This window comes from Tachysurus fulvidraco, chromosome 3, assembly GCF_022655615.1.
Source record: "Tachysurus fulvidraco isolate hzauxx_2018 chromosome 3, HZAU_PFXX_2.0, whole genome shotgun sequence".
Classification (NCBI taxonomy): domain Eukaryota; kingdom Metazoa; phylum Chordata; class Actinopteri; order Siluriformes; family Bagridae; genus Tachysurus; species Tachysurus fulvidraco.
The window spans coordinates 13134654-13151680 of NC_062520.1; the positions used below are offsets into that span (position 1 = coordinate 13134654).

The 17027-nt window shown below is 36.4% G+C and overlaps 1 protein-coding gene across 4 annotated transcripts in view; it reads left to right on the forward strand.

The window, feature by feature from the left end:
* Nucleotides 1–17027, forward strand: part of bckdhb (branched chain keto acid dehydrogenase E1 subunit beta) — a 48764-nt gene that overhangs the window by 2326 nt on the left and 29411 nt on the right. For all 4 annotated transcript variants that reach the window (XR_003440996.2, XM_047811318.1, XM_027149262.2 and 1 more), the window contains exons 3-8: nucleotides 1066–1134; nucleotides 3530–3663; nucleotides 5376–5531; nucleotides 6812–6920; nucleotides 11484–11581; nucleotides 12196–12306. Coding sequence is in view for 3 of the 4 variants with exons in the window: in XM_047811318.1 (XP_047667274.1) it covers nucleotides 1066–1134; nucleotides 3530–3663; nucleotides 5376–5531; nucleotides 6812–6920; nucleotides 11484–11581; nucleotides 12196–12306 (677 nt within the window). In the remaining variant the exon portion in view is untranslated. The remainder of the gene's footprint in view (nucleotides 1–1065; nucleotides 1135–3529; nucleotides 3664–5375; nucleotides 5532–6811; nucleotides 6921–11483; nucleotides 11582–12195; nucleotides 12307–17027) is intronic.

A 17027-nucleotide genomic window follows, 5' to 3' on the forward strand; every position in this document is an offset into this window, starting at 1 on the left:
AATTTCATTTAATAGTGTGGGGGGGGGGGGGGGGGGGGGGAAATAAAATTTCTCATGAGCAATTTTCGAAGGGGGGGGGGTAGTATTGTATGTATAAAGATATGTCTCCACAGTGAAAAACTTTGCTTTTATCATTATTATTGTAGCATGGACACTTTGTCATTATGGTTATTTTCAAAGTTTTTCCTCAGGTTCAATGACAAAACAGATTTTTCTTCAAAGCTATTTATTGCATTGTTTGTGTTGTTTACAGTTAAGCCATCAACATACAATAAAATATATACATGACTGTTATTGTGAAAAAATATATTTAAAATAAGTAATGTTTTGTAACAAAATCAATTATTAGATAATCAATTTACAGTAACTGCTCTATGTATAAAAACAACAAAACGGCTTTGGCGTGTTACAGTGCACTATGCAACAAGCTATTGTAAACAAGCTAACGTTAACTAGATAAGTCATATTTTAATCGCTAATATAGCAGATTCATGGAAAATTACATCGGTAATCAGCATTTTTGCCGCAACTAAATTATGAATGAGTCTGCATGAGTACTACAGTAAAGAGAATCGCTTTATTTAAAGTGAATAAAATCCCCTACTTAATGGACACACCTGACTCGTGTGTGCAGAGTAGGTGAGATGAACTGGGAAAGCAGGCAGTGGGTCAAACCACTGTGAGGATGTGGAGGGGGAACTCTGTTTCTAAATGCAGCTTTGCATTGTTTTTTTTTTCCCTACTTACACAATTATTTAGGTATACATACATATATTTTTCACAATAGAGAGTGCGATATTTTTTAAATAATTTTTTTGGGGGGACAATCCTCGAATGGGGGGACAACCCTCGGATGGGGGGGGGGATATCCCCAACCACCCCCCACCCGCCAGGATTTACGCCCATGTATGTGAATAAAAAATGCTTTTGCAAAAATGCTGAGAGGACGTCGAAATATGAGCAGAAAAAAAATTGAACTGTGTATTCATACCTACAGCTGTTCATTAAATACAAGCTCAGGTATCTCAGTGTTAATACTCAGTGATTTCTCTGTGTGTTCCAAAGTGATTTTCGGGGAAGACGTTGCCTTCGGTGGTGTGTTTCGATGCACAGTTGGTCTGAGGGACAAATATGGTGAGTACTTTTTCATTTGCGACTGTTTGAGAGACCCATGTTGGTTGTGTACCATGTTTTAACACTAGATGGCAGCATCGCCCAGCTTTTGAGCGGCATAAAAAACGTGCCACCTCATTTATAAAAAAGTTCTAAACGTGGGCATCTGATTGTTTCTTTCTGATTAAAAGTTTATAACAACCACGTGTGAAATGATGTTAAATCCTACCAGCTCATCATTTTTTAATTCATTGTGTGTGTGTTGAAGTTTTTTAAATAAAATGTTATGTTTGAATGGGAATACCTTTTAATTTAAACAGCTGACCTTCAGAAGCCATCTATCAAAAAAGTCAACGTTTTTTTTTTTGTTTTGTTTTAGAAAAAGATTTTTAGAAAGGAGTTATGAACTTGGTGATGTAGAGCAGAGCTAGACTTTGAACTCCACACACACAATTGGGTATTGGGCTGCGTATTCCAGCCACACATCAATTGTGCTTTCATCACCGGATGTTCATGATCTAGAACTGGTTGAATTTGTCAACCAGTTTGGCAGTTATTTCGTGCCATGTTTTATGTTAAAGTACATCGCAATCTTGCAACAGCTTCGCAATCCAGCTATGATTTTAATCTGTTCTCCAAGTCATTCGTAAAAGAGGAAATTTTGTGTTTAGTTCCTCTAGTTTTTCTTTTGTTTTTCTCAAAACTTTTGAAACCCTATATGTGAAATATTTAGTCACATTTTAATGAGTACAGGCCTTCAGTATTATTTATTTATTTTTTTAATCTGGCTTTTGTTTTTTTCAAATGTTTTCTAATCAACCTTATATTAATTTGTTCTTTAAAACAAATTGTTTACCTACTTCATTAGGCGAGTAAAGTGCTATTATAACAGTAAATGACACAAGTGTTATGTTTCATAAATCCAGATGTGTCCATAATTTAACTTAATTATTCTTAAAGGTGCTTTGTATAATTTGCTTTAATTTTAATGCATCACACAATTACCACATTTAATATATAGCAAAAACATAAAACCTATTGCACACTTTATTTATAATGATGTGAACAATATTATTAGGGTTTTTAAATGTAAAAAAAGGTCTCAGAAAATTTTATTTTGTGTATTAATGTTTTATGCATATTATATTTTTGTCTGTAAAATTGCTTTGTAATACCAGACTTGTTTACACCCGGATGCATCTGTTCATGATTTTAAAAGACACAGCAAATGGTGTTTATTTTAATAATCAATTATCTAATGTAGGTTTACTCCATGATGTATTTTCAATCATCTATTTATAATCTTATCTGTTTAGATATAAATGGAAATTTGATATTTCCTGCATGACCATGATTTTATTCACGTTGGCAGACAAACACTAGGTGATTCATGGATTGCTTAGCAACTTGTAGTTAAAATAAACACGAGTTGTGTACCCTCGCTCGATCTCTTCTCTCGTCCACTCTCGCTCACTCTCTTTTGTTTTCATTGACGTCAGAGGTGTTGACCTATTGCAAGGGATCATTATTTTTTTGTCAGCTTGTTAGATGCGATGCGCGTACATACACACACACACTTCTGAGCATTACTCAGTGTTGCCGCTGTCAACCTGAATTCCACATTTTGAGTTGTGATTTGTCCTCAAGCCATTCCACTTTAAAACTCCCTCTCTGTGAAATCGATTGCACACAACAGCCAGGAAACCTTGTATCGAATCAGGCATCAGCTTCCTAAATGAAACCTACCTTTTGCACATTATTCACTCATTTCCATAAATGTGCAACAGAGATTTATAATTCTTTGTAAATGGAAACCCAGTGTTTGGGGATTAACGTAATTCTGAGACATTCATCAAATTCATCTTCCCTCAATCATCAGCTTTTTTTTTAATTTCTTATAAATGACCATGTGTACTGGTCCTTTTAAACGGTTTGGTTTCAGATGATCGTGTAATATATGGGTAGTATTATGTAAGCCCTTCCCCCTTGAAAAAAAAGAAATCGGTGTGTGATCAGTGGGTATGTGGGCCAACACCAACAGCCGAATAGAATAGAGGAGCAGCTGACCACTTGGAATGAATAAAAATAGAAATCCCTGAACATATCTCAAGTTTAATTCTCCTGGTTTATCATTGGACTTTAGGACACACGAGGAAAACACAGCATGTTTTTATGGTCATAGATGAGTCTCTAGGATTACACTGACTCTATTTTGTATTAGAACATGGTCGTGGAAATAAACAGGCCTATACTGGAACTTGTTTTATTTAAGATGGTTTTAATTTGTGTCTGTTCTGTGGATCTTTATCCTCAGTCTTAGAGTTTGATATTAAAGATGGTCCTCAAATGGACTATGTGAAGTTACACTCATCTTCCCCTAACCCCCCCCCCCCCCCCCCCTGTTTCCACTTGCTAGGCAAAGACCGGGTATTTAACACTCCACTATGTGAGCAGGGCATTGTGGGATTTGGCATTGGAGTAGCTGTTGCAGGAGCCAAGGCCATTGCAGAAATTCAGTTTGCTGATTACATCTTTCCTGCTTTTGATCAGGTGGGCTCTCTAATCTGATTCTTCCTTTGTAAATTAATTTCTACGGTTTTTAAGAAACACCCATTCATTCCAACATGTTAAATTAACCCTCATACAACAGCATAAAACTGTTGCACTTTCCAATACAGCAGCTGCTGAAATAAAAAGCTAAAATAATTTATTATGTACAGGTTAAAGTAAAAAAAATAATTCCATTGTAATACAAATTAAATTGTAAGGTAATATTTTGTAAAAGCTTACAAAGAATAAATTGTAGCCTCACACTTCTGGCCTGTTGATCTAGCAAATGCAAGGTAAAAAGTCTCTTAAGAACCAGTGTAAATTAATAAAAATCATTATCGTTTTTGCATATATAATGTAACGTACAATGATTGTCCACTAAATTATGGTTCAAAGACGCTTAGGTTAACTACAGCAAACGCATTGTGTGTTTGGGTTCATGATGCGTTCTCTAAAGGTCAGCGTCATCAACGCTTTCAGGGGTTGGGTAGTCGAGTCACTTCCCCATCAACAGGTGGTTATATGTGGCCATTGAAACTGTTGCGCAGCGCAACATGAATTAGACCAAAGCAGTGCTGAGAGCACAAAGAGTTAAGAACATAAAATCAATGCTGTTTTTGACCATTTGAAATTTCTGTCTTTTACTCTAGACTTGGAATGGATAAGCAAGTTCTTTCTGCTCAATAAAGCAGAAATAAACATAAATTACCTGTTTGGAGAGTATTTTGGACACTTGTGGACTCGGACATCATGCTTCCAGATGTTGTAACTGGTTTCCTTTGTGCTATCAATGCAAAACCTGACACAGTTACAGTGGATAGTTTTGCAAAAACCACAAATGTTCTTCCAAAGTCTAGATTTAATTACTCTCTCCAAGGACACAATAAATATATAATCTACTTTAAACAACAAAAAAGATAATAATTGAGTCTGAAAGTCTTTAACTTAATGGTGATCTCTGAAATTTTGAAAATTAGACTATATAAATAGTGGACTCGTGAACTCGCTTTTCTTGTGCGATTACATTCTGCTTATAGTGTTGAAAACTGAAACACTTTCAGAGACATTAAAGTTAGGAAAATGCTGTACAGTAATGCAACTCAGTTCTGTTAGTTATAGCTTTGTAGAGCGTCGCACATTGCAGTAGTGCTTCACCTTGAATGATGCATTAGCTGGCTGAGAGAAACATGCAGGTTTTGTTCAGCTGACGTGGGTCCCTTATGGCCTCACCTCACCAAAGATGGATGCGTTTCTTCTTCTTTGTCAAGGCAACCCGAATATCTTATGTGATAATTTGTGGCGATAGGGGATTTTTAATATATTTGGTTCTGTTGCCCAGATGAAAACAGAGCAAGCCTCTGACTCATCCTCTCTGCACTCCATCACGTTTTTTTTTGCTGAGTAACTTTCATTCCCTCAGTACTTGCATATTGGTGATTTTGCTTCATTATGTGTAAAAGGCATAATCATTTACCTTATTATGTACAAGGACATAATTTCAATCGATTCAAATTAAAAGGGCATTTTTACCCCAACAAATATTTGCATACAGTGCACTTAAGTCTAAAAGCCTTTTTTCTTCAAGGTCATTAAATGTTCTTTTTTCTTATGAAAGCAGGAGACCGATATATGCAAAATTTGTTGTTTTCACATACCAAACAAACCTTGTTTTTCTTAATCATAACTCTGTATATTTTGTATACCTTTTAAAGATTGTGAATGAAGCTGCCAAGTACCGTTACCGTTCGGGGAACCATTATGACTGTGGGAACCTGACCATCCGAGCACCGTCGGGCTGCGTGGGACATGGCTCCCTTTACCACTCCCAGAGTCCCGAGGCCTTCTTTGCCCACTGTGCTGGTCTTAGGGTAAGCATTCACAAGTAATCCTTGTCTAAACCTGTGTGACATAATGGGAAGATTAGGCAAAGATACAGTGGCTCAGGAAAGTACAAGCCCTTATTTGTCAAATATATGTATATATATACAGAGTAGTTACAGAAAAACCATAACATAATATGGACTTTGTATAATTAATAGCAACAGTGTTAAGTATTTAGTATGAAAATGTTTGTATGTTTGTTTGGTATCTGGATACACATGGAATTGATTTGTCACATTTTGATTAGCCATTTTGTAATGGGATGTATTTATCTAAAAACCTGATGAAATAATGATGAAGACTTTCTTTCCTCAAGTAATCTATCTGATGAACAATTAACACCATGGAACACACAACACCTAATATTTGTACTATGTATACCTCAATTGTACATTTCATACTTGCACATCTGTACATACATACATACTGTACATACATATTGTCTAAATGTTTACTGTTTACTTCATTGCACATTTCACAATTGCACATGTGTACATACAAATTGTATATATTGTATACTTCAGTTGCACATTTCTCACACTTGCAAATTTGTACATACAATTTCATCTATACTGTATATGTCATTCTGTTTCACTGTGGAGGATTCCTTGCATGTGAAAACATGCCTGGCAATAAAGCTGATACTTGAAAATTCTAATTCTGAAAGCTTCTTTAGCTAGTCAGGTTGTAGGCTACAGCAGATTGCCTGTTTTTGCTGCTGGGTTTGTTAGACTGACTGTTATTTTGCAAGGGTAAAGCCAATGAAAATTTAGAAAGCAGCCTAAGTTAAAAACAAATGCAAACAAAACGTAAGACAGAGCTCAATTTTTCATCGTTTCAGATCTAGAGTCATTACGTGAGTTGTTTTTTTCTGGCCTGCCTCACAAATATCTTTATTAGTAACTTTCCTCCTACACTGTAAAATAGTGTTCTCAAATATGTGGGTCAATATCTTTCAGTAACCTTCACTTGAGACAGCTTTTATCAGTTGAAGTGATTTCCTTGCAATTTAAGAACTGTCCAGAATATAAAATGTTGGACAAGTAAAACCAGTGGTGTTCACTGTACACAATATAGTTCCCAGTGCCTCCATCTTTGTCCTATTCTAATACCACTGACCGTGTGCTAAACATTTTTTGACACTCTGGTCTAAAAAGGTAACTGAAACGATTCACTCCCAAACCATAAAGATGTGACTCATGTTTTTTTTTTTTGTCTTTGTGCTTTTTTAATAGAAAAAAAATGACATATGATTGCTTTTTCTTAGGTGGTTGTGCCACGAGGGCCAATCCAAGCTAAAGGACTGCTCCTGTCCTGCATTGCTGATGAGAACCCCTGTATCTTCTTCGAGCCCAAGATCCTTTACAGAGCAGCAGGTAAGTTTTCATCAATGTCGTTCCTCACTTCTCAGAAGTGTTGATTTTGAATCTGCCTTAATCCATTCAATTACATAAATTGCTCAAAGAGTAAATCACTCTTTTAACATGCGCTGTGAGGAATTCAACAACAGTGGTTTAATGCTTCAACTGCTTATTTTTTTTATAAAACAGCATGGCTCGAGAGAGACTTTCCAGCTGTAACATGAAGAATACTTTAATTTTAATGCACTTGTTTTAATAAATGATTGTTTCTATAGAAACCGCTCAAACACAGGGACTTGTATGTTACAAATTCTTCAAAAGAACTATTAAGAAATGGTTTTAAAAATGTGCTGTTGTCTAAGAACCTTTAGTGGTATGCTGCCGTTTTCACACATACAGCACATTTTATCTCTACAACTTGCCAATCTCTCTACTATTAAGTTGCCAGTAGGTGTGCCTACTACTGGTTGCTGTAGTAATAATCAGCAGGTGAGTCCAGCCAGCTGTATGTGCAGCTAGCATTCCACATTTAACGACAAAATTTTTCCTGCCTCTAAAATAAAACATTCCGGAGGGAGATTTAGTGTTTTTATATAAAAATCTCGTGTCTATATGCATCTTTGTCATTATACAAGCAGAAGGAGAAGCACTGTGTGCATTCTGCCACGAATCACATGCGCTCAACTGTCTTTAGTCCCATTTGTAATTTACATGAAGTTAATCTTTTCTCAACTTTGTTGATCATAGATTTCTATGACAGTGAGTGAGAGAGAGAGAGCGAGAGAGAGAGAGAGAGACTGACTGATGAGAGAATGACTTTTTATTGTAGTAATAACTTTGGTGAGAACAGGAACTAACTTGTCTTTGGTGTTCAACAACATTAAATGTTAACTACAAATCAGTAATGTGTGATATGTCATTCATTAATACGTTGTAAAACATAATCTACAAATTACACTTATAAAAATAATTCTCTTGGGTGGCATGCATTCTTCTCAAATAACCGGATGATCTGGTATGTGTTCTACCTTACATATGCATCATGATTTACATTTGGGAGTTATTGCAATGACATAAAAAGGTTTATAAACAGAACAATGCGCTCCAAGGCGGACACTGATTTTCAAATTTTCCTTTTAGTTTAAAAAAGAACGATGCAAATTTATGCAGTGGAAGGGGAGGACAAACAAAGTCACCGCTTTTACAACCCGTGAATGAATTTTCAGTAACTTCACTAGTCAGTTTATTGCCCTTTTTGCAAACTAATGTCTTAAATATAGTATGGAAAGTTTCCAAGGAGCTTTGTGAAGCATGTATTTATATCATAAGCTTCAAGGGGGAAGTAGATATGTAGTAAACTTATTGATGTGTATTGAAAACCATAAAGTCTTCTAGGCTTCTGTCTGTTTCAATAAGTTACTTCCATCAGCAAATCATGATGATTTAAAGTGTGTTTTTAATGAGAATTGTAAATCTGTTATTGAAACCAAGACACTTGGCTACAGTTGTGCTATGAATTTTTGCTTACAGCATGACAGACCTATATCATTTTTTAAGAGTTTGAGCAGATTTGCTTTGGTTTTTGGAGAACACATTATTTAAAGTGGCACATCAGTGACTGTGGCGTACCCTGATGTGGTTCTCAGTTTGTTTTCCGTCATTGGCAGACCGACTACACGGCAGTACTTTGCATGATTACTGTCACGAGGCATCGTGTTCTTCTTTATGTACCAATTATCTTTTTGTCCGTCAGCAAAAGGATAAAAGTAATGACTGACATCTTCAGGATAGAACAGTAGAAATGCTCATATACGTTCAGAACATTAAAGCCTTATGTTCACTCCACAAATCCATGCACATATTTAATACGGTCAACTTCATCTGCTATGAAACTATGAAGGAAAAGGTTTCATGCATGAAATTCTTTTAGATGTCCATAATATTTAATCAGTATCTTGGGAAATGCAGACGCAGATTAAAGGCAGGGTCTCCGATTTTTGAGAAATGCTTTGGAACGACAAACTAAAAATCAAAACAAACTTGTAGCCAATGAGCAGAAAGGGGTGTGTCTTGTCAATATGCGGCAGAGAGAGTGTTCAATGCGCATGTGACATTAGCAAAAAGCGGTTTTAACATTGAAATGGAGGATAAAAACAAAAGAAAGTGAAGAAACGCTAAACGCTATTACTAGCAAAAGGCGGTTGTAGCTGCCTCTCTACATTACTACGATAGAAAAGAGGTGTTATTTGTGTGGTAACAGCGTTTAGGTCAGGAGTTGTTGACTCGGGGAAACTCCAATCTGTGAATATGTGGCCAACTTCCTGCTCCTTCAGTTCTCTCCAGCGCTGGAAAGCTGATCATATATTAACATTAATAGCTGACCAACAGCTCTGGCTGTTCTACTCAGATGGAAATAGTTTTTATTTTCCTTTTTTTCCCCTGATCAAAGCTGGCCATACATGTATTAAGAATATACATAATGTATTAAGATGACTGCTTGTACCTGCTACCCCAATGAAGGAAGCTGTTACCTGTAAAATGATTACAAAACGATAACAGTAATGAAAGTAACGAAATAGTGTTGAAATTTTAATTTAAGTGACCTGTCAAATTGGGTACAATCTGCAAGAACTCGATAATAAATTGAGTAGATTACTAGATTGTGATTTCAGACCCTGTAAGAAAAGGAAAAAAAAAGATGGACCTCAGACTCCACCGTGTCTCTGAATGCAATTAACCCCCTGTGATTAATTAGAAACGCTTCCCTGAATTTAGGGTTAAATACTTCAGTTGCCTTCTGGTGGTCAGCGTTTATGAAATTTAAATTGTTAATAGTGGAAAAATCTGACATTTTTAAAGTTAAATATCATTCCTAAATAAATGCATTGAATTGTATTACTTACAATGCTGTAAAGCTGTAATTGACTGCAGTATGCAAAAGACCAAAAGAGCAGAAGAGTGCCTTTGTTCTGGTTTACACCAGACATTTCAGTTCTCGAGACACTGTTTCTTTTGTGTAAGTGAATCACACTTCAAAAAGCAGACCTTCTCCTCCCCATGCACAGAGCCTACTGTACACTACAACTCTTACCTTTCCACCATCAATTTTCTCAATCACCGCTATCATGCTTCATTAAGGGTTTTGTACTTGATCTCTGATGTTGAATTATCTTCACAGTTAAATGATGTGTAATTACAGACCATTTTTCATTCTTTTTGTTAAGGCGTCATTTCTACTTATTGGCTCATTTGATCTGTTTTCCTACTTCACTGTCTCAGGCTGTTGTGGCAATACGGATTTAAACAAATAACATGGTTCACAAATTAATGGGAATAACTCATTCTGTGAAAGAGCTTCCATTTCTAGAAACGGGTGCTAAGCATTATGTTTAGTCTTTAAGCTAGTTGTGTCTGTGCAGATATTAATTCCTCAGTTTGTTCTTTAGTAGGAATTCTATTTATTTCCTCCTTCTTCTTCTTTCTTTTTTTTTTAATAGAAATGTTCTTTTTTTTTTTTCCTTTAGATTTTTTTTTTTTGTTCACAAAGCCAAACTTATTAATTCATTTCTTGTGACCTAACTTGGGCTTGCTGCTTTGAATGTCACAAAGCATAAGTGAAACATCTGGTGGTGAGAAATGGACTCATCAAGCCAGGCTTGTCAGCTTATAATTTGATTTAATACCACAGCAGCCAAAGTCTAATCCCCCTTTGAAGATATTTGAAGGTATCTGTTGTCATGCATCATTGGAAATGATGAAACATGGTTTTGGCACCGTATTTCTTGCTTTAAGAAAAGGAACAAATGGCAGTCAACCATACAGTTGGCTGAACATGGAGACTATGGGTTAATAGGCCCGAAGTCTTGCTACAATAGCCAGCAAACTCTGTTATTGATGTGTTACTTGATTCGTGCGGATCTGTATTTCGCTGAGTGAATTCGTGCTTAGTGTGGCTTAAAATGCCTCATTTAAAAAGAAGATTGAAACATTTATGAATTATGTTAGGCCTCATTTTTCTGGAAGGGTCCTGGTTTACATGTCTATTTTTCATTATTAGGTAGCAAATGTTGGAGATTTTCTTTAAATATATCTTCACCAGTTTTCATCAACAGAAAAAAATCTGTTGAAAGAAATATTTTGTTGGATTTTCTTCACTGAAAAGGATGAAAAACTGAAGGCTTTTATTTGTTTCCATAAACATAATTTATGCCTTTTGTTGTTTAGCTCTTCTTTTAGCCAGTTCGGTTATTTTAATATAAGTCCCGCCATCTCTGATTAGAGACATCGAGGCAGTGATGATTAACAGGATTGAGGAATCCCCTAGACTCCTCGTGACTGAAGACTCCAGACAGTCTGTTATTAATTGTCCACACAATTTGGAGTGGTAGTGTACTGGCCTCGAACACCATTTCCTGTTGTCCTGTAATCTGTCATTTAGATCGGTTTAAACCTTGGGAACCTTTATATTTAAAGTAAAACCTCACTAAAAACAAGATTATTCTGATATTTGTGGAGTGTATGTGTAGCTGGCTTTTTTTCTCTTTGTATGCTAAGGCTTTCTTGTTTTTGTTTGTCTAGTGGACCAAGTACCGACCGATACATACCTCCTCCCTCTCTCTCAGGCTGAGGTTGTGCAGGAGGGAAGTGACCTCACTATGGTTGCCTGGGGAACGCAGGTAGGTCACATAAAGGGAAAAAATGTTCACATTAGTAGAACTGGCCACGACTGACACATGTGGTGAGGTGCAGGGGTCTGAATAGCCTCATTTATCCAGTCAGGTTCTGTCATTTACAAACAAAAAGCAGACCCGTGGATTAAAACGATTTCTATCTTAAAGCTTAGCTGGCTTACAAGGTGCACTGACCTTCTGCATCCTGCTTCTGTGCAGACACACTATAACAGCTTTGCTGGTAAATGTTTGTTCTCCTTCGTATTGTATGGGCAGAAAAGGATTATGATTTCTAAACATCCATGGGGATCCAAAAACATGGTTCAGTGGGTTCATGCTGTGTGTTTGATAAGTTATCTTTTCCCAAATAGCAATGGGGTGTCAGGGGAAGAAGTGAATTAGGGAAACTGGCTTGCTTCAGTCCATTCATTTGATGTTAAACATGCATCTGGCATTGTAGAAATCAGGGCTTGTTTCAAAGCCTTGATTGCTCCCTTGTCTCAAAAGTTAAGATAGTTCCTAGTTTGCCTGTTTTAATTGAGAACATATACCGTAGGACTACGGAAACAAAGTGGATCAACCTATAGTAACATGTTAATACCATTTTCTCTGTTTTACAGGTTCATGTATTGAGGGAAGTTGCTGACATGGCACAGGACAAGCTCGGTGTGTCTTGTGAGGTTATTGACCTGCAGACAATTTTGCCATGGGACAAAGAGACAATATGCAAGGTAGGTCACACATATGGATGCATACAAACACGTGTACTCACAACGGCTTTACTGCTTAAATGATCTCAATATAGATTTACATCCAAAGTGAGCTTAAATTCACTTTAGTGGTTTGAAAAATATAAAACTTTCATAAACTTTGCTAAAGTTTGTGATTGATTTTTTTTTACTCTGTGCATTATTCACATATACTAACCAAATTACAATTTGTAAAATGTCTGTAAAATTCTATGATGTTAGTTATTTTATTGTGAACTTGGTTTTAAAGCTCAATCTGTTATTGCCAGATTTACAGTTAAAACAAAATTATGAATCAAAGTAGTAGCACTAAAAAGCACAGTTTAACTGGAATGCCATACAAGTTGTTGTTCTAGGCAAAACACAGTGATATCACCTATGAGGGGGAAAAAATGTGCTTGTGATGATGTACTGTTTATACAATGTTTATACAAAGATGTCCTTATCTTGTCCATGTTTTTAAAAGAATCTTTAATGTAATAATTATCTGTGAGAAAATTAATGCATTTTTGAAGAAACAGAAGCAGCCACACATGCATTTTGTAGCTAGATTCCTGTTAAGGTAATAGTGTGGAGGAGAAAAGAAAAATCACTTAAATCTTGCATAAAGTGCCTCCTTTTGGAAACTGAGGCATTTTTCTACAATAGTTATGGCTGGATGGATAGTGACAGGTCTGATAGAAACAATGTTCTCTCAATACACTGAGAGGCTCATGGTCATTTTGTGCTTAGTGATGTTTCTTCAGATATAGGCATTTCCATCTGGAAAAGTGGTTTTGAGAAAGCTTTGTACTTTTCAAAGTGAGCCCTGAAATCTGGGCAAATTCAAACATCAAAAATTGATGGTCACATTTGAATATGTAAGTCGGCCAGCTTACAATTCCATGCAGATGATAAACTAAATCTAATGACCTGGCTAGAGTTCATTAGTTGTAGCAAAAAGAACTAGTTGCAGATGTTGGACCTGAATTGTGTCCAACTGACTGCAAGCTCAGAATGAGTCAGAAGCTGCTCATATGTCCTGTTTGGTGTCCTCTGCATGTATGGAGGTGTGGGTTTCGTCTATGCAGCATTGTCCCACTCATTAAAGCATGACTGCATTGGAACATCATGTTTCTGGTTTCCCGTTGTTTTCTCTGGATGATTTACAGGACTGGTATTCAACAACTTTGCATACACATCATTGGTTGACAAAAAGAATCAGCTGAATCGCAGTAAAACTGAGAAATCTTTTTCCCTTTTCTGGTGTCTGGAACTGCTCTGTAAATATAATAGTCATTCATTTAAAGGAATCAACAAAATGCCCAGTTTTTTCATGCCAGACCAGCAATTTAGATGGCATAATGTGGATATATTTTTCCTTTTTCATTATTCTATTTTTCTTTCTTATTACCTTATTGCATACACAGAGTAATGCTTCACAGTTCCCGGGTCCTGGGTTTAATCATGAGCTTAGAATGTTACATGGCATTGGCTCTGTATTGACCTTGATCTTACAAGGGCAATGTGGTTATTGAAAATGGATGGATGGATGAACGAACAAACCATGTACTGAAACACCATAATACACAAAGTGCCAATGGACAGCCACTGGATGTATTGTTTGATTTTTAACTATAGGAAATCTTTGACCTAGCAATATGGTTTTATTTTAGGTTTATGTTTACTCATGCATCTGTAGTTTATACACTCCTTTAATGTTGAAGACACTTTGTCTCACATAGTTCTTTGTTCAATGGCTCTACAAAATCAATTCAGATTAATATATTCAAAATTAAAATTTTCTGCCATTCCAAATTATTTATGCATATTTACTTGATCCAAAATATGTTTCATGGGAATTGTAGTGTTCATAATAAATGATCAGACATTAGTGCTGAACTTAATGCTGTTCTTCACTTGAGTTGAAACGAGCAAACCAGCATTGATTTGAAATGAGTCGCAGCTCTGTTTTCTGCAAGTCTGTAGTTAGATTGAAGGTTGGATATGTGATGTGCACAATTCTGGTATTTACTCCTCACCAAGCACTCCCAACGTAATTCTAATTTAGGCCTTTTCCTGTAATCCTAGACATCAGTTGTAGTAGGATATTGGACTGTTTTCTCTGCAAAGCATTTCCAACTTCATTTTATTCTTAGTTTTGTACATGTGGACTGCCCTCTTCAATTCAGACCACAAGCTGTCAGGGTTCAAATCTAGAGGCTGAGACAGTCATTACAGAAGCTTGATTTTATGTTCCCACAGACATCTTTGTGCTTATTTGGATGTTTGATTGTTGTTATTATCTTGTTGAAATATCCATGTATGACCAAGTGTTAACCTCCTTCAAAGCAGTATGTCTTTTGTGGATACTCTATGGAAATGTGATGTCTCTTGTGGTTGAATGTTGGCTTGGTGTTATATTGTTTTTGGGCTGTGAATATGTCTGAATTGTTTTGTATAATCTTGACGAATGAAATGCAAGTAAAAATTTCATTTTTCATTACATGGAACAATACAATTGACCTGACTGTAGGGGAATGAAAATGTAAGGTTAGAAAATAATGAGATCAGTAATTTATACTGTATATTTACATTTACAGCATTTAGCAGATGCTCTTATCCAGAGCGACTTACGCTTTTCATACATCTGAGCAATTGAGGGTTAAGGGCCTTGCTCAGGGGCCCAGCAGTGGCAGCTTGGTGGACATAGGAATCGAACTCACAATCTTCCGATTGGTAGCCCAACACCTTAACCACTAACTGCCTTAGCAGCATCTCAATAGGATTCCGGTCAGGACTTTGATTAGGCCACTCCAATGTCTTCATTTTGACATACAGAGGTGGACTTGCTGGTGTGTTTTGGATCTTTGTCCTGCTGCAGAACCCAAGTTCGCTTCAGCTTGAGGTCATCAACAGATGGTCGCACATTGTTTTTCAGGATTTTTTTGATAGACAGCAGAATTCATGGGTCTATTTATCACAGCAAGTCTTACAGGTTCTGAAGCAGCAAAACAGCCCCAGACCATCACACTACCACCACAATATTTTACTGTTTGTATGATGTTCTTTTTCTGAAATGCAGTGTTACTTTTACGCCAGACGTAATGGGGGACACACCTTCCAAAAAGTTCAATTTTTGTCTTGTCAGTTCACAGAGTATTTTCCAAAAAGTCTTGGGGATCATCAAGATATTTTCTGGCAAATCTGAGATGAGCCTTTATGTTCTTTTTGCTCACAAACACTTTTTCACACAGGGACACAAGTTTGGATTTTGTTTTCCCTTAATAATAAAAACCTTCATTTAAAAACTGCATGTTGCGTTTGCTTGCCTTATCTTTGACTAATATTTCAATTTGTTTGATCTGAAAGATTAAAGTGCAAAAAAAAGAAAAAATCTGGAAAAAATCAAAAAATTTTCACACGTTTGTGTGTGTGTGAGACTTGTTTATTTGTTTTATTTTTTTCCCCTGTGTGGTGGAATCTTTGATCCAGTCATTTACTGTCTGTCCATTAGTTTTCTGTTAGGGGGTGACGTTTCCTGTACAGAATAAAAGCCAGCTGGCAGTAAGACTTGGAAGCGTGTTAGTCTTGCTATAGTGAGAGTCTGGTTTCCATCTTTAGCCTACTCTATTTTTTTTGTAAGTCACACCAATAAAGTAGATCTTCCAGTTCTCTCTTTGCCTGGTTAACCTGATCAAGATGAAGCAAGCTGTGCTTCTCAGTTGGATGTTAAAACGTTGCTATAAATTACAGTGTGTTTCAAGATTTTTTGCAGAAACTTGAACGTGTGGGGTGACTGACTCAGTGCACGTTATTTCTGTTATTGGTCTTTTGCTTATTTATCATCCTCAGCATTGTTTACTTAGCTTTTTTCTTCTTCTTTGCTTTGGCTGTTTAGGTTTAGGATTGCAATTACCATAACCAGTTTTGCACTCAAGACTCCATCAGTGAACAGCTGTTAATTTGAACAAAATAAACAAGATAAAACCTAGGATAAATTTGCTGGTTGCTTAATTGCACTTTATGACCATATGGTTATAGAAATGAAACTATAATCACCCAGCTTAGGATGGGTTTCCTTTTCAGTCTGGTTCCTCTCAAGGTTTCTTCGTCTTTTCCTCGCCACTAGGGGTGAATTTCTAAATTTTTAATATGCTCCATTGTTAAAAGTGCTGTACAAATAAATTTCAGCTGATTGAGACCCTTCATGTTGGAGTGTGAAAGGAGGGAAACTGGAGCTAATTGTATGTGTTGATGCAATACATTTTACTGGGTTTGTAAGAGTAAGAAGTGTGACCCATCATTTAAACCTCACTTGAGAAAATGATCAGGTATGCATGATGCATTGAAGTGCAGAGTGGAATAGGGATGGGTGGAGATGAATGGTGTGTGTGTCAGTTTATGTCCCCTGGAGTTGTGATTCTAGGATTAGAGACAGCTGAGTCTGTGCCAGTTCCACCTTCTTTGTACTGTTTACTTAAAGCTTGCCTTATCAGCTTTTCTGAGTGTCCATGCACTATGATGCACATATATTTCAGAGTTCAGACTTGTTTATTTGACAGGAAGCCAGGTGGTAGTAATATGAAACCATATTAAACGGAATGGTTATGCTTTAATGATAGGCTTGAGGTTCTTGCATGGGGGAGTAAGTAAAAACTCAAATTTGTGATTTTTTTTTTCACTTGGATCGTGACAATTTACACAAAACCATCTGTTATATA